Source organism: Boleophthalmus pectinirostris, unplaced genomic scaffold, assembly GCF_026225935.1.
Source record: "Boleophthalmus pectinirostris isolate CB_2022bp ecotype Guang Dong unplaced genomic scaffold, ASM2622593v1 HiC_scaffold_21, whole genome shotgun sequence".
NCBI lineage: Eukaryota > Metazoa > Chordata > Actinopteri > Gobiiformes > Gobiidae > Boleophthalmus > Boleophthalmus pectinirostris.
The window spans coordinates 8,437,136-8,461,823 of NW_026571175.1; the positions used below are offsets into that span (position 1 = coordinate 8,437,136).

The 24,688-nt window shown below is 42.4% G+C and overlaps 2 protein-coding genes across 3 annotated transcripts; both read right to left on the bottom strand.

The window, feature by feature from the left end:
• Window positions 1-449: 449 nt before the first annotated feature.
• On the bottom strand, window positions 450-16,427 carry prrc2a (proline-rich coiled-coil 2A). Its single transcript, XM_055157174.1, has 16 exons — window positions 16,275-16,427; window positions 12,555-12,703; window positions 9,237-9,414; window positions 8,969-9,080; window positions 8,788-8,869; window positions 8,545-8,688; window positions 8,234-8,466; window positions 8,070-8,158; window positions 7,848-7,984; window positions 7,665-7,767; window positions 7,386-7,569; window positions 6,502-7,015; window positions 6,161-6,390; window positions 5,736-5,991; window positions 5,436-5,655; window positions 450-5,342 (listed from the first exon to the last, which is right to left on the bottom strand). The coding sequence occupies exons 2-16, from the start codon at window positions 12,664-12,666 to the stop codon at window positions 2,717-2,719; spliced, it is 5,220 nt and encodes a 1,739-aa protein (XP_055013149.1). The 5' UTR covers window positions 12,667-12,703; window positions 16,275-16,427; the 3' UTR covers window positions 450-2,716.
• Window positions 16,428-16,781: 354 nt separating this feature from the next.
• Window positions 16,782-24,194, bottom strand: neu1 (neuraminidase 1). 2 transcript variants are annotated; one of them, XM_055157182.1, is made up of 7 exons: window positions 23,967-24,194; window positions 21,692-21,881; window positions 20,469-20,731; window positions 19,897-20,079; window positions 19,203-19,422; window positions 17,938-18,160; window positions 16,782-17,312 (listed from the first exon to the last, which is right to left on the bottom strand). In XM_055157182.1, the coding sequence occupies exons 1-6, from the start codon at window positions 24,030-24,032 to the stop codon at window positions 17,940-17,942; spliced, it is 1,143 nt and encodes a 380-aa protein (XP_055013157.1). In that variant the 5' UTR covers window positions 24,033-24,194; the 3' UTR covers window positions 16,782-17,312; window positions 17,938-17,939. The 2 variants fall into 2 exon arrangements, with proteins under 2 accessions (XP_055013157.1, XP_020794962.1); XM_020939303.2 differs by having other exon boundaries at window positions 16,782-18,160.
• Between the last annotated feature and the right edge of the window lie 494 nt (window positions 24,195-24,688).

Consider the following 24,688-nt stretch of genomic DNA (forward strand, 5'->3'; position numbering starts at 1 on the left):
TTATTTCTAGAAAAATGCAAATATGTCAGGCCTAAATGAAGAGCCACGTTTTCATAAATAATTTAGAGCTAAATTACACTTCAAATGAACTTGACTGCTTTTAATGTCTGTCAAAAAAATCAGGCTTAAATTCATCTTTTATTGTAGTGCCATTTATTTTATCAACTAAATTCCATACTACATCTGAGCAGGGGTAGACATTTGTTCAAACAAATTCAACTACACTATGGAGAATAAATTACTTCTTTTTTAGAGATTAGATTGCAGAAAATAGTCTGAAATACCAGTATCATTATGATTTAAATGTGCCGGTAATCATATATATAAAATATTTCAATTAATACATCTAGCCACCCATACAATAAACTAAGATTATATACGCATTATAATTAATAAATTGTTGCTTTTGTCCAAGTCAGATGATGAATGAATGAGAGACACAAAGTCAGTTTCCATTAAATCAAAAGTAGTTTATTTAACTTTGCCTTCTCTGTATAACTTTTATTATAATAAGACACTTCTCTGCTTGTACATTGCTCCCTTGAACTAAAATGGCAACATTTGTTTGTGGGAATGTAAGTTGGGGTAGACACAAAAGAAAAGAAAACTTAGATACATACCAATATACATACATGTGTGTATATTATGCTTTCATTAATAAAACCATAGATGCTAAAACACCTCGCACCACTCAGCGTTTCCGTAAAAAGGCCGGAAACATAGTACAATCTTTTGAGTATTTTTCAGATACACTACTCTTTGTTTTTGTATTTTTTCTTCTGCTATACATACAATAATGCACACATCAACATGAGTAAGGAGTTAAGGAGGGATGTTGCATGACCTGCCAGTGTTAAAACAGCTAGAGTCAGAGTTTAGGCCGGTAACAGGCAAAGGCGAGCTGTGTTCATGCTCTCAAGTCAAAAAAGTGAAAAAGGAAATCTATCAAACGTCACCTGCCTGCTTTAAAAACGGCTTTTCTTCAATTAGTTTACATATACACACTGTCAGATGTATGTACGTGGATGTATTTAAGGAGAACAGTAGATTTCAATCAATTATACAGGATAATATTAAATTAAGTGATGGGCAAGCATGACAGAAGCGCTTGCCATTACATTGTTGTACTGTACCCCATGGTCCCCACCCAAGATCCGAGTTTTATATTTTTATTCCTTTATTTATTTGAGACGCCAAGAAGAACCGCACACACACGGATTCTACGCATTTACACACATACACGCACACACCAAAATGCCCAACGCGAGACATCCCAAAAAACTGTTGTCGGTAAACGAAACAAGACCCCAACTTACAGCAGTGATTTGCGAGTGCACACTTCTCCAACTCTAGGACATTTTAACTATTTTCAACATCACAAATTCAGTATTTTTCTGTATGAACACTCGAGGTTAGCATTATTCATTGCAGTGGATAAGAAAAAACAACAACAACCGTGTGGTGAAATGTAGGCGACGACTAGCAAGGTCACCCGAAAAGTCCAAAGTTGCATTCATTTAGCCCCATAAAAAGCACTAACTTCCGTGCATGTCTTGCCTACTTTTTTTCTTAAGCATTCATAACCTAAAAGTAGGCCAAACCAAGGAACTGAATGCATGTTATTGTACAAGGAGTGCTTATAAGAACATACTGAAACAATCCTATGAAAGTCACACACATATTTTGAAACCAGACATTTCATTTTTACTCATTCGTCTCCTACGTTTTACCTGAAGTTATTTTTGAAGTGAAATAATAACATTAGCTTGTCAGGAAAAAGCCACTGAGTTGATTAATACAGTCCTCAAATGGTGAACAAAACTCAAACGAGGGAGGAAGTTAGACTATTGTCCGTGTAAATGAATGTCAGTTTGCTGCAGGTTGAGAGATGCTACGAAGAGGCTTGGGAAAAAAGGCCTTTGAATTTTAAAAATGGACTGACAAAAAGCAATGAAAAAACAGCAGATCAGTGGCTAAAGGGAACTAGCAGAACTAATAAAGAATTAAGTCATGAAATAATATTAGTTTATAATGGTTTATAATGGTAGACAGTAGAAGCTTAATGGACTGAAATACCAGTAGCATGAAGGTCAGCTCTCAGTTTCATAAAAATGTTAGGAAATAGAAATACTATAATATAATGTTCAAGTCACAGCCCCAGTCAAAGTTTGTATAAAGAGCCAGCTAGCTTCCATTAAAGCTAAAATATTGTAAGTAAAGCCTGACTTCATACAACCAGGCTCTAGTTTCAGTCCAATGCATCCACTGTCTGTGGTCTAGACCAACTGAGGAGAAAATGTGGGATTGTTTTATAAAAGATATTTTAATGACCTGCTGTAAATGATGAAAAGAAATAGATCTGTTAAAGTAGAAACTGAACAAAGACAAGTCACAAACACACATTTTACATAGTTCTTGTTAAAAGATGACACTGCACTGCCCCTAGTGTCGCGGAGGTGCAGACAGACACTGGTACATAAATATAAAAGATCCAACACTGCTGATTATTCCCACTTTTTCACTCCACACTTTCGCATGAGTTCCATGTTTTCAGATTTCTTTGTGCTTCGATGCAGCAAGCGCCTCAGAGCCACATGCTTCAGTCCTCCAGAGACAGATTCACATCGAGCGGACGGTTGTGATCGTGGTCAGAGAGAAACTCAAACTGTACAACTCCATCTGCGGGACAAAGGTGTGGCTGAAATGTTCAAATGAATCACTTTCTATTTTTGGGGGAGGGCCAGTTTCCCCGTTTCTCTCCTCTTCCACTACCATTGCCCCCGGGGCCCCCTCCGGGGGGCATGCGGGGGCCTTTCCCTCCCCCTCCTCCGGGTGTAACCCTGCGGTTCTGCCGCTCCATGCCGGGCCTCTGGCTGGAGAAGCTTCTCTTGTTGGAGGCGGGCTCTTTACCCGACACATCATTGATGCCGGGCCCACCCCGCCCCGGGTGGTGCCCGTGAGGGTTGTACTTTCCCCCTGCGTCGCGCTCTCTGAACTCGGTGAAGTCGCTGCTCTCGGAGGCCGTCTCCCACTCCTCGTTGGCCTGGTCTGAGTTCTGGTTGGTGAAGTCTGGGGACTTGGCCCCATGGTGGTGGGGGCCCTGGTTGTAGTGGTGGTGGTGGTGGTTATTGGTATTGTGGTTGGAGTTCGGGGCATTGCCTGAAGGGGGCACTGTGGCCCCATTGGTTTCAGCAGTAACAGCATTAACAGAGGGAGAGGATGGCCGTCCCGCCCCGATCACACCCACCCCTCCGTTGATGCGCGCTGCATTCTCGCGCTCCTTCAGGCGCCTGAAGCGTGGGGGCTTGTCCTGTTGGTGCTGAGAGCGGCCATGGCGCCGGCGTCTTGGGGGTCTCTCGAAGCCTCCGGGTGGAAACCCACGGTTTGGGGGCAGGGCGTTGGGACCTGCAGGGTTAGGGGTGGAGTTGGACACTTGTGTGATAATGCTGCCATTTTCAGTGGCTGTGGGAGGGGGGGCAGGAGCAGGTATAGGTTGGGGCGGAGCCTGGGTCAAAGGGGGGCCTCCGTCACTCGTCTTCTCTTTCTTCTCTGAGTGTGCTCCCCGTCCCGTATCTTTGGGCGCTGGTGCTGGACCCTGCTGTTGCTGCCTGCGGCCTGAGGCAGACTTAGGTCCGCCGTGTGAGGCAGAGATGGGACCAACCCGGTGCCCTCCAACGGGACCCCCAAGGTTGCCACTGCCGCGGTACATGTTTGCCCCACTGCTGCCGCCTCTGCCTCGGCGGGAGGGCACACCTCGGGGGGTGAACACTCTGGTCTGGTTGGATCTGGGCGGGGCAGAGAGGGGTACACTACTTTCTGGCCCGTTCTTGGATGGTTTGGGATGGTCCTCTTTGTCTGAGGGGCCACTGGTGCCGCTCTCGCTGCCCGTCTCGGAGCCCCTCTCTCTTCTTCTTTTGGGGATCTCCTCGTACTCCGAGCCCTCACTGCGGGTTTCGCTCCTGTTGCGGGCTCTGGCAGGATTATGCTGGGACCGGTCGGGCCTGGGTTGCCCTGCTCCCTCCCCCTTTGAGTCTGGATGGTGCCCCACAGAAGAGCGGTAGTCTCTGCCGCTGCGGCCACTCATCCTTCCACGGGATGGCCCTCCTGTACCTGCACTGCCCGTGTACGAACCTCTATAGCCTCGCCCTCTGCCGTAGAACTCTCCTCCACGCCCTCGGCCGCCTCTACCTTTGGAAGCACCTCCATGTGGGGCAGACCTCTCAAAGGAGCGCTCCCTCTCCCTTCTGGGTAGACCAGAGGAGGAGAGCTCAGCATCTTTGGGACCTCGTCCGGATGATCGCTCTTTTCCTGTGTTTCTTGGTTTATGGTTTGTGTCCTCTTTTGGGGCAGGTGAATTCTGAGATACTGGGGGGGCAGACGCAGCTCCGTCCTGCTCTTTGTCTTTGCCACAGCTTGACTTTTCTCCTTCAGCTTCTTCTTTTTTAATTTCTTTGAGAACCGGTTTCTTGATGGGACCGGCCCGTTTGTTGGGGTTCCCTCCGGTTTGTTGGGGGGGTTTATGCTCAGGACCATGCTCATCTCTGTTACCCCTCCGGCCATGACCCACTGGGGCACCACTGCTCGGTCTCGGGCCCCACTGCGTCTCAGTTTTGTGTTCCCGAGGGCCTCTTTGGTTTGTTTTGGGATGAGGGTGCTGCTGCGGGTGCTGCTGTGGGTGCTGCTGTGGGTGCTGCTGTGGGTGCTGCTGTGGGTGCTGCTGTGGGGCCTGGGTTGGTGGGGGGCTGGTGGCCGAGTGAGGCGCATAGGCAGGGCCTTGTTTGTCCTGTTTTGGGTGTGTGGGACCACTGCTACGCTCACTATGGTCATCCCTGGGGGCGGGTTGTGGGTGCAGGCCTTTGGTCCCATCGTCCCGGGTCGATGTGGAGGAGGAGGAGGAGGATGAGGACAGAGCAGGGTGAAGCGGGGGGGAGGCGTCGCTCTTCTTTGGGGCCTCGCTGGTCCTGTCCCGGTCCCTGTCGTTCTTGTGGTGCATAGGGAAGTGTGGCTGTTGGATGTGAGGGGTGTTTTCGGAGGGGTGCTCTGGGCGCCCGTTGCGGTCGAAATGTTGAGCTCCCCAGATCTGTCCTTGCTGCACCCCTCGAGTAGGACCCTCATCCTGGTGGCCGAAGCCCCTCTCTGAGCCGCGCTGCTGTGGATGAGGCAGCCTCCCTCCCTGATCAGGGAAGTTGCTATAATTGCCCCGTCCGCTCATGTAGTGGTGTGGATGTCCTCCAACCTGCGACCCAACCGGAGGTGGTGTTTGGTTGGATGTTCCAGAGGAGTTTGGCTGCTGAATAGGGCCCAAACCAACCTCACGCATGCGATGTGGGGGAGTGTCACTCCTACGATCAAAACAAGGAGTACTTTGTTAGAGGTTTTAACAAAAAATAAAATTAAATAAAATACTATTATTTATTTTTATTGGGTCAGTTTACCTGGGTCCCTTGGTCACTTCTTCCTCATCCAGGGGCTGTTTCTGCCTTAAAGGAGATGTGAGGCTACGACCTTCTGGTGCTCCGGGGAACACCTCCGGACCCCAGGCCAGTTTAGGGTCCATGGGAGGAGTCCCACGATGAGGATGCCCCTGGTGCTGCTGCCTGTCAAAGGGGTCTGAGCCAGAGCCCCCTGAATCAGACCGTTCACGTCCAATTAGGCCTTTAAAAAAACGTAAAAGTTCAGCGAACTTTAATGCAGACCAAACCAAAGTGTGACTGTTAACACACAGATGCACTCACCAGAGGGGTGCATACCCGCGGAGTAGTAGTCCATGGGAGGCGGACGGCCCTGCATCATTCTAGGGTCCATGTAGGGCATCATCATCCAGCGAGGGTCAAAGTTCATGGGCAGAGGAGGGGGGCGCACCATATTCCCTGGCTGGTACATGGGACCCTGCTTTGGGCCTGGTCCCTGCTGAGGGGCAGGGCCCTGGGGCTGAGGGGACAGTTGGCTCTGAGACGCCTGCCACTGCTGCTGCTGCTTCAGGAGCTGCTCCTGGAGAGAGGAAGTGCGGGTCAGAAGGCTCCATGGCTCACACCATTAAAACATAAATAACACAGTAATTCAAACTGGTCATGTGACAGAGAAAAATCTGTTCACCGACTGCAATGTAAGAGCTTTTACAGCTCAGACTTATGTAGGTGAATAATGAATCCAGACAAACCTGCTGCTGCCTCTGGAAGCGCGGAGGCAGAGACTTCTGGTATTTGGAGTAGCCTTGTCCCGGGGGACCAGACTGTCGACCTCCTCCCATAACCTCCATCTTCACTTGGTCGCGTTCACCTCCTCGGACGTGAGCATCTCTGATGGGCTCTTCTTTAGCCTCTGGTAAAGGCATTTCCAGGACAGGCTGCTGAGGCTGCGCCACTGGTGCTGGCGAACACTGCTGCACATCTGAGCATAGAACAACACATAATCGACACATTGCGTTAGATGTAATCAGCTGAAATAGTTAGAGGTCTACATACAGTATCTCTTTGGATAAAAACTCTGAAACAAGCTCACCTGCCCCAGAGTCATAGCTGCTGTTGCTACTGGCCCTCTGCCTCTCGATAACTAGAGGGCCCGGTCCAGCAGATGGAGGCAGGGGGGGCTCCTCGGGGTCGACACAGGGGGAGGGTGGCTGGCTGGTGTTGGGGGAGGAGGCGGACAGCGAGGGGCTGGGGCTGCCTGCTGTGGCGGCAGTAGACGTCCCGTCGAGGCTGGGGGTCTTACTGCCGCTGGGACCCTGCTGCTGCTGCTTCTCATCAAGTCGTTTCAGTTTTTCAGCACAGGCAGCTCTGCGCTCTTCCTCCATACGCCTTTCCTCTTCCTCGCGACGGCGGCGGGCTCGTTCCACTGCTGCAGAAATCTCAGAGGATGACTGCTTCCTGCGCTGACGCCAGGTCTCATCCTCATCATCGCCCTGCGGCCCGTGGACCAGGAGGGCCTGTGGAGGGGGGCCTCCAGCTGCAGGGGGGTGAGGAGGGGGGCCTGTTTTACCTGGTACCAGAACACCTCCTTGGTTCAGCGACCGGTCCTACACATGACATTATTGGAACTTTAGACATTAGAAGGAGGTTACACATTGAACATTTTGTGGAGAAAAAATGCACAAAATGACACTGGGGAAAAAAATAAATCTAAAATGATCTGCCCTGAGCTGAGGTGATGTGATGGCACATGGCTGTGACTATGGCTGTCTACCTGTCGGTAAAAGGAGTAGGGTCCCTGTGCGAGGAGCGCCCCTGGTGGAGGGGAAGGCTGCTCTCTGGGACCACCCAGTCCAGGCCTGCGGCCCTGTGCATAACAACACAGTTAACCTACACTCACACTGTTTAAATCTGTCATGTGCTCTGACTGCAACATTGGCCTGCCCCGTACGCTCATGTGAAAGTTCAGAGCTGTACCTGGAAGTTTGGTGGAGCTCCTGATCCCCCCCAGCCGCTGCCCCCCTCCTCGGCCCAGGCAGCTTTACTAGGCGGGGGCAGGGGGCCGTTGTCGGCGTTAGAGGGAGGGGTGTGTCGCAGGTCATTGTTCTCCAGAGCTCGAGAGCGACTTGCAGCCGGAGGGGTGTCTTGGGGCCTCTGCTCACTGAAGAAGAAAAAAAAATCAAAGTGGTAAATTTTAATGCTGCTATGGGCAATAACCCAGTGATTCTTATGTTTAAAAGTTTTCTAACAACATACTGAGAGTCATTCTTTTTGTCAGCTCTGTCCTCCTCCACCTCTTCCTCTCCTTCATCATCACTGAACTTCAGTTTTGCAGAGTAATCTATCTCCTCATGTGCTCCTGCAAAACGCACAAAGACTTTAGAGACATGGAAATTAAAAGGATGGAACTAAAAAAAGTAAAGTGTAAAAGGTTCAGACCTGCCCAGCCCTCGTCATTGTCATGGTCCAGCTCATCCAGCTCCTTCAGGTCATCCTGTTTGAGGATGGAGGGCCGCTTCACTGCCTCTGTGTCACGGGGGCCTTGAGCCCTGTCCGGACCCTGGCCTCGAGCAAACCTAAGACAGACGGAATTTGCAGTGAAAGCCACAGATCCCACAGAGAAAGAGACATTTCATTGAAGTCTTATTGAGCAGGCTGTACCTGGGGGCAGGCCCTTCACCTGGCGGCGGGTATCTATAGGGCCCCTGAGGACCATAGGGGCCCGGGAAGGGCAAATAAGGAGGATACATCTGAAACATGAAACAGTCATTACATAAATCCCTTTGTGCTGAGTTTTAACATGAGAGGAGAGAAAGGAGACTTACGAATGGAGGCATGATTCCTCTGTATGCGGGGAAGCCCGGCCCTACAGGGGGCTGGGGCAGGGCCATGGCGGGACTGCCAGCCGGAGGGTTCCTCTGAGGTCCATGGGTCTGGTTCTGAGGCGGGACCCCCGCTGCCCCGTCCATGACCAGAGCCCCTCCAGAGCCCCCCTCCGCGGCCCCCTCCCCAGTGAGGGTCAGAGCCCGGCCCCCACCGTCCCGCCAGCTTGTAACGTCTGAGGTACACAGCACAGTCCATTAAAACTCATTTGTAGAAAACATTTCTTATGAAAAACAGTAAAAGATGAGCTCACTCTGGGGGCGGAGGCTTGGTCCGGGCCCATACCACTGATCTGCAGTGGCCTGTTCTTTGCCAGCTTTGTCCGGGTCTCCAGCCGCCTGCAGGGTGGGAAACTCCTCTCGAGAGAACGGCGACGGTAGGTTTGATGCCTTTCCACCTGCAGCAGAAGGGCACTGTTCAGAGTCTGCTGTGTGACATTTATGTAAACATATATCATGTACACATGTAGTATGTAGAGTATTTGAGGAATGCTCACCGTCCCCTGGTGTTCCATGTGTAACACTGGCCTGAGCCCAGGATCTTGCCCCTGCGGCCTGGACTGGAGCCGGAGCAATCGCCTGGAGAAATGGTACAATTTAGAACAGTAGCAGAGTATATTACAGTAATAGTACTACAGCAATAGTATTATAGTAGTGAGTGAATAGAATAAGTTGTACCTTGTCTGCTGGCGCCTCTGGGACCGGGGGAGTTCTCGGTTGGGTCGGAGCAGGCATCGGTGAAGCCACAGGCGGCTGCGGCTCCGGCTGCGCTGATGACAATGCATCGGTACTGAGGGCAGACAGGAGTTAAAGACATTCGAACAATGCACTGCATATGCAATATGGCTTTGAAGGATTTTATAAAACATTTATACACAGACAGTGACTGATGCTGAATCAACTAAAGAATATTGGTCTGTTCAAACATATTGTTGTTGAGGCATACCTCTTTGGGTCTGCTTGTTCCGGTTTGCTTGCCCATCCTGTGCCGTCTTTAGGGACGAGCGAGACGTTTGGGTCGTTGCCTTTGTTTTCTGCCTTCAGACTGGGCAGGTTGGCAGGAGGGGGCATACGCCGCGCGGAGGCAACTTTACCAAGAGACTGCAGGCCATGGCGGGGGGTAACTGTTGCAGAGGGCAGTTTTAGTGAGGAGGACACCAGAGGAACACGTTTGTTTGTCACTTCTGACTACAAAGAACTCTGTCCTCTTAAAAGATACTTTAATTGGGCCTAAAATTGTTAGACAGAGCAAAATTATGTTTTTTTCCTTTACAAATTCAAATACTTCAGTATCAAGGTTGTAAGGGTTATTAAAGAATTTTGTTATCATTATGTTAAAGACATGTGCTGTGGAAGCTTGGGCGCAGCGTAGGGCCAGCTGCTCAGATGGAGCAGAAGTCTGAATAAAACATGGAGTCAACACAGATGTGAAACAGAGAGGCTCTGTCTGTGCCTGAGGATTTCACTTTCCACAGATAAACAGCACAGAAGGTCAAGTGGGACTAGGGAACAAATATGTTTTTAAAGAAAAGGGGGTGTCAGGTTTACTCAAAGGAATACAAATGTTAAACTCTGTATTTTCAATGGGCATCAGTTATAAGCTTTGCTCCTCACATGAATCAAAAGAGCTAAAAAAGCTCTAAAAAAGTACCAGTAGTGTTGTTTATGTAGATTTAGCACAAAAAACTTATGTGTTGCTTTTTTTTTTTTTTTTTTTGGATACTGAAGAATGGTCTTTATAGGTCTTCATTTAACTAACATTAATTATTTAATAACTAGTCAGTAATCAAATGAATCAATAGCTGTACCCCAAACCCAATAGCTATAATAAGCAACCTTGAGAATAATGCACAAATATGAATTAAAAAGCATTATAATTTCCAGTCCTGACCCAACATAAACATGAATGGGTTAAACAACTGTGCAGATCTGTGTGTATAATATTTTCAGATTCAGCGTCTCTGTGTCCGGCTGCCACACACTTTATGAAGCTCATCTGTTTCCCACAATGAAACATCAGCACCAAAGCTTTTAGGAGGAGGATGGCTAATGCATCACGGAGATAGGAGCTGAAGAGGGCAAAGAGGCATCTGATGACTGTACTCTCTACTGGAAAAGAGACAGAGAGCGAGAAGGCTAGAGAGCGAGCAAGCGATAGACAGAGATAGAAGGGTTTGGGGAGGGAAAGAGAGAGAGTGAGAAGAAATAGAGGGAGGTAAAAAGTGAGAGAGAATGAATGGTGAGGGAGAGGTAGAAGTGCAAGAGGGGCAGGAAGAGAGACAGACAAGGGTGAGTAAGGGAGTGAGCAAAAGAGAAGGGTGAGGGAGCAAAGGGGTAAGGGGAGGGAAGAGAGATTAGGGATGCACAGATACTGGTATCGAATATCGGCACCGATCCAGGCAAATTTGCAAGATTGGGTATCGGTTCCATCACATGCACTTATCCCACATCCAGGTTCTCCTTATAACTGGTAGTAATAAGGCAGTTTACTTACTGATGTAGGCCCAGGACACCTAATAATGTTTGCGCTTAAATATGTTACATAATACAATCTGCTAAAATTTGTTAACGGTGTTTTGAGAGAAAAAATAAATCATAACATTTTCAATTCTGATACCTACACTGGTATCGGTTAATATCAACAGATACCTCAAGCTATAGTATCAATATTGGTACTGGAAATGAAAAAGCTAAATCGGTGCATCCCTAAGAAAGATAGATAAAGGTGAGTGAGAGAAGGAGAAATGGATAGAGAAGGGTAAGATAAAGAAAGAGAGAGGGGGAGGAAGAGAGAGGGGAGTGAGTGAGAGAGAGAGAAAGAGGTAAAGAGGTAGAGAGGGAGCGAGGGAGGGCAGTAAAGAAAAGCAGTAAGACTTCCCATCAGAGGGGCTTTCACTGCACTCTGAGACCAAATGAAAGTCAACGACATAAAGGCATCTGTCGGAGCGGAGACAGCTGACGGGCAGCCATTTTGAAAACTAATACTCCACAGGGAGCGGGCGAGGATAGAGAGGGCGATATATGCCAAGAATGAATGCTGTGTGTGAGACCAGTACCTGACGCCTGTGGCAAAATCTACTATATAAAATGACAATATTAATAAAACACTATTTGTTAAGCAGCAATGCCTAAAGTGAGCCCTAATAAATTTACTTTTACCTCAGTGTCATGGGGACTTGAATAAAGCAACCATATTCATGGACTTCAGCTTAATGTTTGTAGGTAATATTTTGAGCATTTGCTATTCAAAACATATATTTGCCTTTAAATGGTTAATCCCTAGAGCAAGATATCCCATGGATATCTCATGATATAGTATTATTATTATTATTATTTAAAATTTTTGAAGAAGCTGCTTCAGCTAAACAAAGCATGCTCACATTTATGTCTGATTGACATGATGGTCACTAGGGCAGGGTGATATGGGATTCCATTTTCTTCCATCTTATTGAAAACATAGACACACTTCAGCCATAAAGAGCAGAGTATCAGGACCACTACAGTTTTTATTTTGTGTCGATAGGACTGATAATTACGGAGAAATTTACATGTAAAATTTGGAATGAGTGTACAGTACATTAAGCCTAAAAGCAAGCACATGTGAATGCACAAGCTACTGCTATCAACAGAAACACGTGATGTCTGTGCACTAAATGAGGACTTAAGTTGCGCTCATAAACGGTGAGAAAATAGTCATTTACTTTCCGTAACTTGGATTATAATGAAAAGACGCACAAGAGGACAAAAACAGGGGACAAAAGGTCTGGATCAGAGGAAGGGAGCGTAGGGGGACCGGGGCAGACGGCACCGCACACAGAGGCATAGGGAGAGAGAGAGACTGAACTTTTTAGTCAGATTGGAGAGATACGCAGTGGCTCAGGTTTACTTTTTCTAAACAAAAGTGTAAATAATTGCCAGCACCATGCACTGTTATTGTCACATGACTGGTTGCAGACCTGCTGATTAAAATACACATGTGTTATTATCGAGATCAACCAAAGTAGAAAACGTGATCTATAGCTCTTTCAATTTTTGGCACCACCCTAATATTCCAACATGTTCCAATAAAAAGCAAATGTCCAAAGCACATTGGGTAGTTGCTTATAAAAGACTGAATTTAAAGGTTTGCTTAGACAAATGTTACACTGTCATTATCCTGCAAGAATTGTTGAATCATATCTTTAAAATGCTCGTCATTATTAGCAATTGTGTCAATCAAAATGCGTTACTGAGTTCTGCTGTTATGATTGTCACAGATACTCACCAACAGGCTTTTGTGTTTCGAGGCTCTTTCCTTTGTACGTATCAAACAGGTTGAGGGACGCATACTTTTTGCCTTCCTTCCCCTTTGCAGTTTGCCCAGAGCGCTCTGACATTGCGCTGTCCGCTCATTGAGTATGGTGAGGCCTGAGACTGTGGGAGATACAAAAGGGGGACAGTGGTTAGGTAACATAATGAAGTATAGTCTCTTTGATGATAAGAATGCATAGGTAGAAGCTTGGGACCCAAAACTCACCAATCTAATCTGTTTTTACTATAACTTCCATTTTAAAATTAAAGAAAGGGACTATTGTTATTGCACCATGTTTGAAGAGTCAACAGAGAATGGTAACAAGTAAATATATTCATTATTGAGTGTTGAATTTAAAATGAATCACAAATTAACACAGTGCAAAAATATACTACTAGTTAATAAATTCTTAAGAGTTCAATCTAAACATTTTATTTAAAAGTTAAATAATGCATTTAAACATACATTTAGAATTTGTCCATTAAAGTATCTTTTGAGGACCAGATTCTATTGCCGATGTAGAACACATAGCCCAACACATAGTTCAAAATTCATACAGTGACAGTAAATCTCTCTCAGATCACCAGAAACACCATTTTCCCTAAAAAATAAAATTAATGATTTTTTTTTTTTTTTTTTAAGTATGAACTGTAACCTGGTCTCTGTGATGATCCAATACAATAGCTGTTGATATTGTGCTTTAGCCTGAGATACTGGTGCCCTGTGTAACTGAACTGCACCTCAGTGAAACAATGGAATGACATCTACCCAATCCAGGGTGGTGTGAGTATGAGAGAGTTAAACAGTGCCCCCTCCTTGTCCCATTAACTACAATTAGCCGAGACAGACGACTGCGCCATGATGATTATGCCACAGAAAGAAAAGGCTCTAAATGACGAGGTGGGACACTGCCACAAAAAAACACCCCCTTATAACTAGGGATGGGAGATACAGACATGGATCTAGATACAATAATGATACTCCTATGATATTGTGGCAATCCATTATAAATGTGCTAAAATGCCCAATGCCCAGAGGCCCAAAACATACATGGACTGAAACTCAACGGTAACATTTCAGAAATGTTATTTTAAACCATAAAACACTACACTGCAGGTTTGTTTTCCCTTTTAATTATTGATCATGTTCTTGTTGCAATTCCTCCAAACACTCATAATATTAACCATATGTTGGGTGCAATAAAGCTATACAATCTAGAGACCACGAAAAGACAAAAACCGGGATCAAAAACAATCACCAAGAGACAAGTATATCCACCAGAGTCATCTGCCTCCCACAGACCAGCAATAATCCACGATAATTACCTAATGCACCACAAATTTGACAAAACAAAGACAGAACAATGCCTGACAGGACAGAGGATATGAGAGGGACACTGATTTCCACGACACAGCTAAAGTCACCAGGACTGGAGTGCTCCTCCATCACCAGACCAGATTAGGAAATTAGGTCGTGGGATGGTCGGTCAACTCCGTGTTCACGTTGGATTAACTCGGCCGCTCCACAACTGCAGGGACCAGACAGACACAGGCCATGGGAAGATATGGCAAAATACCAGCAATGAGACTAACAGTAAAAACGTACTAGTTCTGCACATACTAAAAACAAAACTGGGAAATAACCAGAAAAGTGATAAGCACAGACCCTTTATGATCCTTTGTAATAAAGAGTGACATCCTCCACATTTGTTTAAATAAATAGATACAGTAATAAATAGATAAAGATATAGTAATCATTTTAGTTATCATAATTTGAAACATTTAGTGTCAGAAAAGTATAATATACAATAGTCAACATAATATCACATAATCAATATGTAAAAAAAAAAGATACATTATTATTTCAGTCTTTGGGAGTACATGTTGACAAGAAGCAGGTGTAAAGTTGTGTTAGTGATTATACAAACCGATTTCACCATCGTAATGACAGACAGCACAAGATTATGACCTAATAATAATAATACATCTATTGGTCCAAATGCTTTACAATTAAAAATATAGCTGTAGTCGCTATTAGTAACTGCAAATTGTCAACAAGAAATGCTGTGTTATTATACTGACAAAGGGTGAACGGGACAGTCCCGTGCCCTGTGGCCCGTCTGCTCGGTGTAATCTAACGCTGGGGCAGCGTTAGCCCTGTTAGCCGCACTCCATTGATGCTTGCGCTGGGAGGGGACTCTGCGTTGTTTCATAATGTGTTTCCACTGACTTACTGAAACAATGTCTTATCAGCTGTTTAAGATGTGAGACTCAATGTGAATAACAGAGCACATCGTTTTTTCTAATGAATTCTAACCTATATATTGAGTACTACGCTGGAGGCAGTGTTATACGCAGAAAAGGGATTTTAAGGAGAGAACAAAACAAAATGGCGGTGGATATAGGCCTACATCAGTCCAGGCAAACGACACTTAACATCGCTCTATCAACTACTATAACTTACACTATCCATATAATAACACGAGAAAAGTGTTACTCTTCCACACATTGCCATTGTATCGCTATAGGTATACAACTGTGGTCGTTTTCATATAAAATGGATATCTGCCACGACCACAAGAAAATATGTGGGCCAATTGGTTTTATTGTTGTCGTTTCATCATTATTGGCACGTTCGTGCATATTTATTTTTATGAAACCATTATGTATAACTGTATGCAAGTTGATCCTAAATGACATGAACAAAAATAAGTGAATTCTGACGCAGCGGCTCCACTGCCTATACTCCAGAGTTTATGCGCTAATGTTAGCTTCAGGATGTTAGCAACAGCGTAGGCATAATTTTGATACAAAGTCTGTCTGTTTGTACGTTTCCACAGTTTCCCTAATTTTGAAGCACACACAAAAGTCAATCACATCTAAAATAGTGTCAGTTTAGCAAAACAATCGCACTTTAAATGTGTTAAATGTGTTATCCTAGCTTCTCACTGATGGTCTCAGAGATGAATGCATCATCCTGCAAAGTGCATCACAGGATGGTGGATACGGACTGAAAAAACACCGATCACAGGGGAATCAACAACATAGGTCTAAAAGATAAGAATTATATCACGAATCTAATTAGACATTCCGAACAAACAATTACCCACTAGTTCATCCTCAATTTGTAGTATTAGAGTAGGGAGTTAGTTCCATGGATCTATGGTTAGTTCCAAAATAAATAAGACCTGACCAGACTTTCCATAAATAATAAGGCGTGATGGATTACACGCATTTCAGAGAGGAAATCGGATGAATCAAAACATAAAGAAATCAAAATATACATTCTGTAACATTCTGGTTGCTAACACATGTAGCCAGGCTTTGCTAGCAAGCTAACAACAGCTAACACCAAAATAAAATACGAATCAAAATACATTTCTTAAATGTATGACTATTACCGCTTTTAAGAGACAGACTCGATATAACACTGAAATAGAGATGAGAGTAACCATGAGCGGTTTTTGGGCACTGACCTGCTCCTGTCTCGACTTGTCCCGAGCTTTTATCAGAATGCGGTTAGCTTCAGTTTTAGCTTTAGCTTTAGCCTCCGCTGTGTGTCACGTAGCTCTTAGCAATGACCCAGCTTCGAGCTAAACAACTGCATTACCAAACAAGCGCTATTTGGAGTACACCCAGCCCTCCGATCCAACGTTAAAGCATGCATTAAAGCGATAGTAAATACGGGACTTACTTGCACTCCTTCTCGTTTGTCCCAAATAAAATTAAAAGGGGAAAGGAAATGGTACAGCGGACTCAATCCGTCACTGAAGAGCCGTCAACGGCTACTGCCGAGAGATGGAGCCGTTTGCAGAGGAGCGTCCTCAGAGGGTTTAAAAATGCAAACAAAACACTTTACAGCGCACATACAGCCAAATATATATATCAGAAAATATGGTATGGAGTGTCATGTAAAAGCTCTACAAATGTTCTCTCGACACAGTCATTAAAAAGAGGTCAAATTGTATATTTTTTCTCATTTAACTGCATAAATAAATATATCCACACCACAACCTAACATATTTTTGAAAGATGCCATTTACACCAGAATTCCAAAAAACACAGAGCTGCTTTACACCACGATGAGCTGCTCGTGTTTTTGTAAACAATCAAATCTGTAGATGGCTCTTTTGACACTGCAGATGCTTCAGTAGCTAAAAGTGAACCGCCTAGGTGAAAATTAAACAAGTGAACGGTCACATAAGCTCAGACAGTACCCTGTCAAGTGGTTTATTTAAGAAGATTGTTGGGTTTACATTTACAATTAATGTATTAAATCAGATCTTTGTACACAATGGATTATTCTTCTTAACCACTATCTTCATAAGATAATTTACATTATACAAAAGTTTACTGTAGTATGTGCAGAACAGAATGTTTTCCATTTACAGTTCATTTACAAAGCTCTCAAAATAATTGTGTCACATCTGCGCAAACAAACAAAAAACAAGAAAAACAAACAACCTTTCACTTTCTCAAGATTAAAAAAGTACACTTTGTGAATGACCATAGCAGAAAACCATAACTGCAAATTAGAACACATTTTACCACACAGTTGAAGGTAATCAGACCTAGAAAAACAGATTTCACATAATAAAAACATTAAGAAAAAGCCTGAATCTAGACACATTCAATCATTGAGTCAAAACAATTTACATAAAAATCCCTTTTGTTCCTGAGAAAATGGTGTGGAAAAAAAATTGCTTCCGGTTCATCATTTCCTAAATGAACCCTGAGAAAGGAAGACAAAATGCATCAAAAACATATATGGGCCTAAGTACAACTTCAGAATTAAACAGCAGCTACAGAAAATGTTTTTTGAGCTGTATTTTGTAGTGGCACAATATGAAAAATTCAGAATTTTCTTCCTGTTAGTGCAGCAAAAATTAACTAACTTCATTAAGACCTACATCCAAATAATAGAATAGTAGCAGGCCGCTCTAGTATCTGGCTGGAATGGTCATCAGAAAAGTCATTTGCAACCGCCTTTCTCTATTCACTTATTAGCCAGCGGTGGAGCTTGTTGTATTGCTACTTTAATGGTAATATATGTAACTTTACCGGTGAGGGATACATTACCTGCTTGTCTATGTGGAGATGTTATTGCTTTGCCTGGAATGTTCCACTGAATGGCATTAAACTTGATTTTGAAGCACTTGAATTCCTACTTGTTAGTTGGCCAGATCACCTGCTTGTCTCCATGGAAATGGACAACTTTAATAATACTATACTTTGGAACCTTACAGCTGTGGAACTTTTCAGCTATGGAACCTTCCAGCTATAACATCTCCACCAAAACAAGTAGAGACCCTCTAACAGAAAAGTTACATAATGCATCTTTAATTTTAAGCTTTCACCTCTATAAACCTCCATAAAGATGAATCTTGACAAATGAAACAGTCTCGTCATAAACTTTGTGGCCCTTTTCGTATATGACATAAATGTATCTACGATCTTCGGCCGATCCGCTCCTTAGAGATGTGAGGCAGGAGTATGCACTGGGCCCGGGCCAAATCTGGACCGCTTTTTTCTCCCAAGATTTACCATGATTCAGTGACCAGCGCAAAGTAAGGTTAACTCCTAGAGAAAGAGTGAAGACAGACAATTAGACAAAATGTAAAAGACAATAGATTTGCAATAAAAGTAGACTAGACAAAGTTCAGTAATATAGATTGGGTTGATGCTTTTAGTTCTTTGTGAAGACTTTTAATTTCCTGCTTATTTTAGTCCTATACATTGTTTGAGGATTACATTGATGTGTAAAGCTCTAACTCTTAAGTGTAAGTAGCGTTTAGTCCTATAGTTTGGATTCTGTCACACTCTAGTCCATATACTTAAGTTCAACATTAGACCAAGGTTTTGACCATTTAGATAAATTTGAGTTGATTTACACCTGACATACTTTAGTCCTGGTTTCAGCCTAGTTTAGTCCTGAAGTAGACTTGGTTAAGTCCTGGTTTAGTTCTGCGTTTGTTCTGCTACTACTTGGTGTAAAATGTATCAGAATCACTAATCAATGTATGTAAACATGCTGTTTCACATGGAATGCTTTCACAGTATGACATTAAACCAGGTCAAGTTACTGGTCAGATCTGTGGAGAGGTGACGCAGCCAGCCCACAGTAACAATGCATATTTCCATAGCACTAGAAACACCTGTAGCTGAATAAATGCAAAATAGATAGACAGGAAGTTTAATGCCATATTGTACAACATTCCAGACAAAACAGTAACAAATTCATGGTGATAGACCCAGCCCAATAGAAAAGTGACACAGTGCATATTTAACAGACCCACAGATCTTCAATTATAATTTATTTCCATTAAAGGGGCCGTATTATGCTATTTACTTTCTCTGATAACAGTCTGTTCCACCTTGTGCTGTCATGTAGTAATACAGGAAGTACCTCCACAAATCTTCACTAGAGTCATTTGGACTATTTCAGACCTGGAATTGGCAAAGTCTAGGTGGAACAGAGCATTTTGAGCTTTGGAGATGCAGACAGACTAATAATAAAGGGCTACTCAAAAGAAACAAAACAGACACATTTAAAGCGCATGAGTCAATTTGCATAATACAGGCCCTTTAACTTTGCCAAGCTCTCTCTATATATCCCTCTTACTGTATGCTTCGTTGAGTGGGTTGGTGAAGTATATAATTCCGTCCTTCTCCAGAGCCCCAGCAGCCACCACTGGGTCGATGAGCTCATAGTCAAATTGCACTGTGTCAATGGGCAGACTCAGACCTCCATCATAACTCCGCACAATCACGCGGCATCTGCAGTGGTAGTTGTTCTGGTTTCTCACATTAATCACAATAGAACCATCAGACAGCTCCAGAGGCTGAAAACAGAGGGCAAAAGAGAGAGGAAAGGAGCTATGAAAACACTGAATATGAAAACTAACCAAGGATATACTGGTTTTATGGTGGGGCTAAGTAATAAATCAAATTTTAAGCAAGGTAATTACACCTTGAGCACTAGTATTGTGCTTCTTAAATGAGATGTGAATGCAAACATCATAACACATTTAACAAACACTAAATACAAATAAATTAAAATAATAAATATGACAATAATAATAATATTATTATTTGAGATGATTTAATATTTTAACCCAGTATGGCCCTCATTGCAGTGATAACTTTAAATCACAAGGGGGCAGATTACCACTACTGAAGAATAACCAAGACAAAAAATGTGTATAGAACTTTTTTTTTCTGGGACTAGTCCATGGACCTAATGACTACCTCAGTGCATGGATTAGTCCCCTTGGAAACAAGTAGGTTACACAGTGCAGCATTAAATACAACAGTACCTGGCACTCATCTGGGTTGAAGTCCAATGATTTCTTGGGCTGGTTGTATGGGATGCTTTTCAGGGCTGCTCCATTGTACCAGTTTTTACCGTGATCATCGCTTAGGATACAGAAAACCCCGTCTCCTTCTATTGTCCCATGTCCACACACCACCAGACGCCCCTTTGCTGGCTCATACCTCTTCTGTTCAGGAAAGCACAGAATCAATGAGTTTCAGAAGACGTAATATTTGATACACAATTAACCAAATTCTAATAGAATTTAGTCAATCCGCTCTATCCACTTGTTGTTCAAATGCAAAATGTCTGTTGTAATGCACTTTTGCAATTTGCATAGGTACAGTTGTATTTGATTTTTTTCATTACTGATACCTCTTTAAATGAGTATCTAGTTTTAGTGTCAATTAGCATTATGTGTGTCATTTTTACCTATTTGAAATGTATTATTATTTACCATATTAGCATACCTGTAGGGCTGTGCTGTAAACCGACTTTAAATCATGGCTGAGATATGGAAGGGTCTTTATTTAGAGTGCTCCAGCTAATACTCAGTCACTAAGAGCATGTGTTTACCTGTATCCCAGACCCAGGCCCGGGTGCGAATGCTTTGACTCCCAACTGTATGGAAAGGTTTTTTGGTTTGCTCCAGCTCAGTCCATCATCCAGGCTCTCCACCATCATGATACTGGAGGGTTTGCACTGGTACTCATGGAAACAAACGCTATAAACCAGAATGATGGACTCAAGCTCCTCGTCCACCACTACAGAGCCCAGGTTCAGACCGTCCGGCTGCTCACCATCGTCCACTATGAAGGCTGTGGGGGACCAGGTGAAGCCTATGAGAGAAAAGGACTGCGGTTATATATAATAACACATGGACTAAGGCTGGGCAATATGATGATAAAAATAGATTTGTCATATGATGAATGAATTTTGAATGAATTTAACGAATGTGAATAAAATGTGAATGAATGGAAAAGAATTGAATGAATTTGAACACAGTTATTTGAGTATGTTATTGTAGAATGGAGCAAGACACAAGTCAGAGAAAATAATTAAAATTAAATAACTGAAATTAAAACTGTGATCTAGAGTCTAGACCTAGATCACAACTCGCCCACCCCACATCACACGAAGTTAATAATAGAAATTAAAAGATTCACAATTATTTGGGCAAGTTGAATTATTTGGACTGGAATTATGGTTAATGTATGGGCAACACAAATGAATATGTGTGTTAAACGTAAACTAGTATTTTTTGTATATTTTATATAAGCTATATATGAACCGACTTATTGCATCTGCTGCATTCTGCAATACCTTTTTTTTTTTGCAATAATCAATAATCAGTCAATATTAATCTTGTTTTTTTAACACTTTTGGATATTTGACTCCTTTTCCTTATAATTCCTTTGGTATGAATGAGAATGTAGAATATGGATGGGACGAGACCATTTCCATAAGGTGAGAAGACACAAGATTGGGTCTACAAGAATGAGATGAAAATAAGAGGTTTCAAACATCTACTGTCACTTTTTTATTATAGATGTTTTCTTTATGTTACACTGTGTAACCAATTGCTCAAATAAAAATGAAATTAAATAAATTGTGAAATTCAGTTCTCAATTCATCTCATCAGCACTTAACCCCTTTTTGTCTATTCCAAAATGTAAACACATGAAAAGTCTCACAATCTTGAGGCAGTTTTGTCTCAAGAGATCTCATGGTATGAGATCTTGTCCTATCCCTATTGCAGACCACAGTTGTTGTTGGACTCTAGAATATAGCTGTCATACCTTTGTCCGTGGAGCGTCTCATGGCGATAAACTTGGCACCAGAATCACCTGCAGACTTCTTCCGTCCTTCACAAAACGCCAGCAGACTTCCCTGAGGAGTGAAGGTGAGGAGTGGAATCCTATAAGTGTTCACCTGACCTTGGCTTCCACTTATCCACAGCAACTGCTCCTCCATCACCAGTGGGTTGATCTGGGAATGAAAAAAACACAAAGGATTTAAAAAAAAACTAATGTAACTACAGATTCAATTTCTAACTGATACTTTGCAGTGACACTGGGGGTGTTCTACAAGTTAATGTATTCACAGACTGCTCTCCAGTTACAATGGAGACACAATGCACACATTAGCAAACACTGCCAAATAAGTTTCGTCATCTGAAAATTCAAGAAAAAATACAAAATGGATTTAAACAACACATTTGTTGTTGTTGTTGTTGAGCCTGTGATCAATACAAGCGTTCATGGTCCTGTTTAGGTGTTTGATTTTCAACAAAACTGTAAGAGTGACTGAATGACTGTAATGTTATTTGAGATGAACTTGCTTAAACTTGTTTAAACACACAAATAAGTTCACCTGTTTTAGTTCCAGCTAAAGTCATTTAGTTCTTTCTGGTCAGATTGTATTAAAACAAAGCTTAGCTCAAAGTCTGACATGGTCTCAGACAGAGTATGCTTACAGTTAGCATCACACCCTCAGAGAATATTGATGACATCAGCTGCAAAGTATCAATTGTCAATGATCAGCTTGAGTCTTTTTAATGCAGAGGTCTACAGCCAATTAGTAAAAGCACGTGGCATGGAGCAGAGTTCAGAATTAAGAACATATATTTCATCTTAATACTATCTCCAGGGATAAAATGAGAGACTTGACGCTGGCACAAAGGCTGACCCAACTTGTTTGTGCATTCACCTGCAGAGTCAGTATCACATGACACAATAAGATGAGCATAGCAGAAATGTAATTACACATGAAGCTTTTATAAACCAAGAAAAAACTTTAAACCGGGACTGAAGTTGGGCTGTAGGCATTAAATAGTTTAGTTGACTGATGAGTCTATGGTGTTTTAGACAACTAAAATTTTTATTTGTAATCTCATCATTATTCTGTATTTATATATGACAACAGCAGAAAGGAGAAGTGATTTGGGATTTTGGGGGGTCAGATAGGTTTGAGAGCTTTTGCCACCACCCCTTTTTAGTAACAGATAAAATTTAACAACCATTATTTCAGAAGACACCACCAGTTTAAGAATCATGGCTGTAGATTCTCAACAACATTTGGCTGGTTTTATTAATTTAGGTGTTAATTTTAGCTCTACATTTTGGCAGTACTGTTTTCTACCATCTTCTCCAAACTAATTTCTCTGATTGAAATATAAGAATGAGGAACTATAAGCAACTATAAGCTCTAAGAAATTATATATATATATATATTATATATAATATTAAACAATGCAGTGCCATAAGAAGCTTGTAAGAAGACCGTGAATTATACAGATATGAAATTTTAAATCACCTATAAAATCACAAATCAGCATGTTTTATTGAAATTCATTACATATCTATAAACTACTACTCGTAAGTGTTGGTGCAAAAACATAGCAGTTGGGTATTTTCAGTCTTTACAGTTAATTATTAACGAAAATAGCACGCTGTAAGTGAACTCCTATAAACAAGACACAACACACCTAGTGGTGGAAGAAGTACTTGATTTTGTTACTTAAAAGTTCAGATAATGAAGCAAAAAATACTCAAGTAAACATAAAAATATCACATGAAAAAAAAATCTCCTTAAGTAAAAGTATTAAAGTTTCAGATTTTGAGATCTGATAAAGCTTAAATGTAGTAACTTTAATAAATACTTGTGCTGAATTTTGTTAATTAGAAACATCTACAAAATTTACTCAAGTACAGAGTAAACATTTTTCTACTTTAACTTTGTTACATTCCACCACTGTACAAAAGATCTGCAAGAATGCTTTTTATTTAGAGATCAAAGTTTCTGCAATATAAAACTGGATAAACTAGATCATGGTTGCCACATATCTCGCATAGAAAACAAATAGTAGGCCTCTATGTTATTTGATAGGCAAATGGTGTTGTGGTATCACCCCCATTCAAAACAAAAACGGAAAGGCCAATTTTTTCACCAGTCAAAACAATAGAAAACAAATGAATGAAGATTTTAGACATGATGTGAGAAATAAGAGCCGTAATAACAATTCATTAGCCTGCACAATGGCTGGTTTGATAGTTTACAAGTTAAAGATTTTACCTCTAAACTGCAGTTAGAGATCCACGTTGCGGTGAAAAATAGAGTCAGGATCACGAGCCGAGCCATATCTGTGCAACAGGAGCTGGCATTAACGATCAGAGAAGAAGGGTGACGGTGTTAAAGTGAAAAGAACCCAAAAGAAATGGACGAAAACGAAAACAAAGAGAAAGAAAGCGACAAAGCAGTCCCTCAACTCAGCCCCATTGCATAGTACAGAAAAAGTCACGTGATCAGAGAGGCGGTCACATGATCACTGTCGTTCACTAAAGCGGAAGTTGGGATCTATCGAGTAAAAAGGAAACATATAACATTTCGTTTTTTTAGACAATACAGTAAATTGGTATTAATGTCCATTCATAGAGTTAAAGTGTACACATTTATGGAAAAAATATCATAATTTAACTTAAACAAAAATTAACTGTTAAATTAATAAAATGCTTTCAAAACTTGTAATTATGTAGTCATACTTGGTAGCTGAGGTCACCATGGTAACTGCTGAACGTTCCACCATGAAGATACATGTGAAATACCTCCAGTGTGGTGTCACTGCAAAGTATCAAACAAACACAATTTCAGATTTATTTATTTTATTTTTTATTTTATTTTTTGGCCTATGTGTAATTATTCTCTGTCTATGTCTATGGTGCCCACACAAAAAGTGAGATGCATTCTCCAATATTTACTACACTGTTCAGTAGCCTACAATGATCCATAATGTTTCA

What these genes read in the sequence shown, in the direction of transcription:
- prrc2a (XM_055157174.1), bottom strand. Translation starts at nt 12,666, where the DNA reads ATGTCAGAGCGCTCTGGGCAAACTGCAAAGGGGAAGGAAGGCAAAAAG. An exon ending in GAACAAGCAGACCCAAAGAG is followed by an intron (nt 9,081 to 9,236) that starts GTATGCCTCAAC and finishes GTCTGCCCTCAG; the next exon opens with TACCGATGCATTGTCATCAG. An exon ending in ACATGGAACACCAGGGGACG is followed by an intron (nt 8,689 to 8,787) that starts GTGAGCATTCCT and finishes CTTCTGCTGCAG; the next exon opens with GTGGAAAGGCATCAAACCTA.
- neu1 (XM_055157182.1), bottom strand. Translation starts at nt 24,032, where the DNA reads ATGGCTCGGCTCGTGATCCTGACTCTATTTTTCACCGCAACGTGGATC. An exon ending in TCTCTAACTGCAGTTTAGAG is followed by an intron (nt 21,882 to 23,966) that starts GTAAAATCTTTA and finishes TTTCATTCCCAG; the next exon opens with ATCAACCCACTGGTGATGGA. An exon ending in CCCACTCAACGAAGCATACA is followed by an intron (nt 18,161 to 19,202) that starts GTAAGAGGGATA and finishes CTCTTTCTCTAG; the next exon opens with GAGTTAACCTTACTTTGCGC.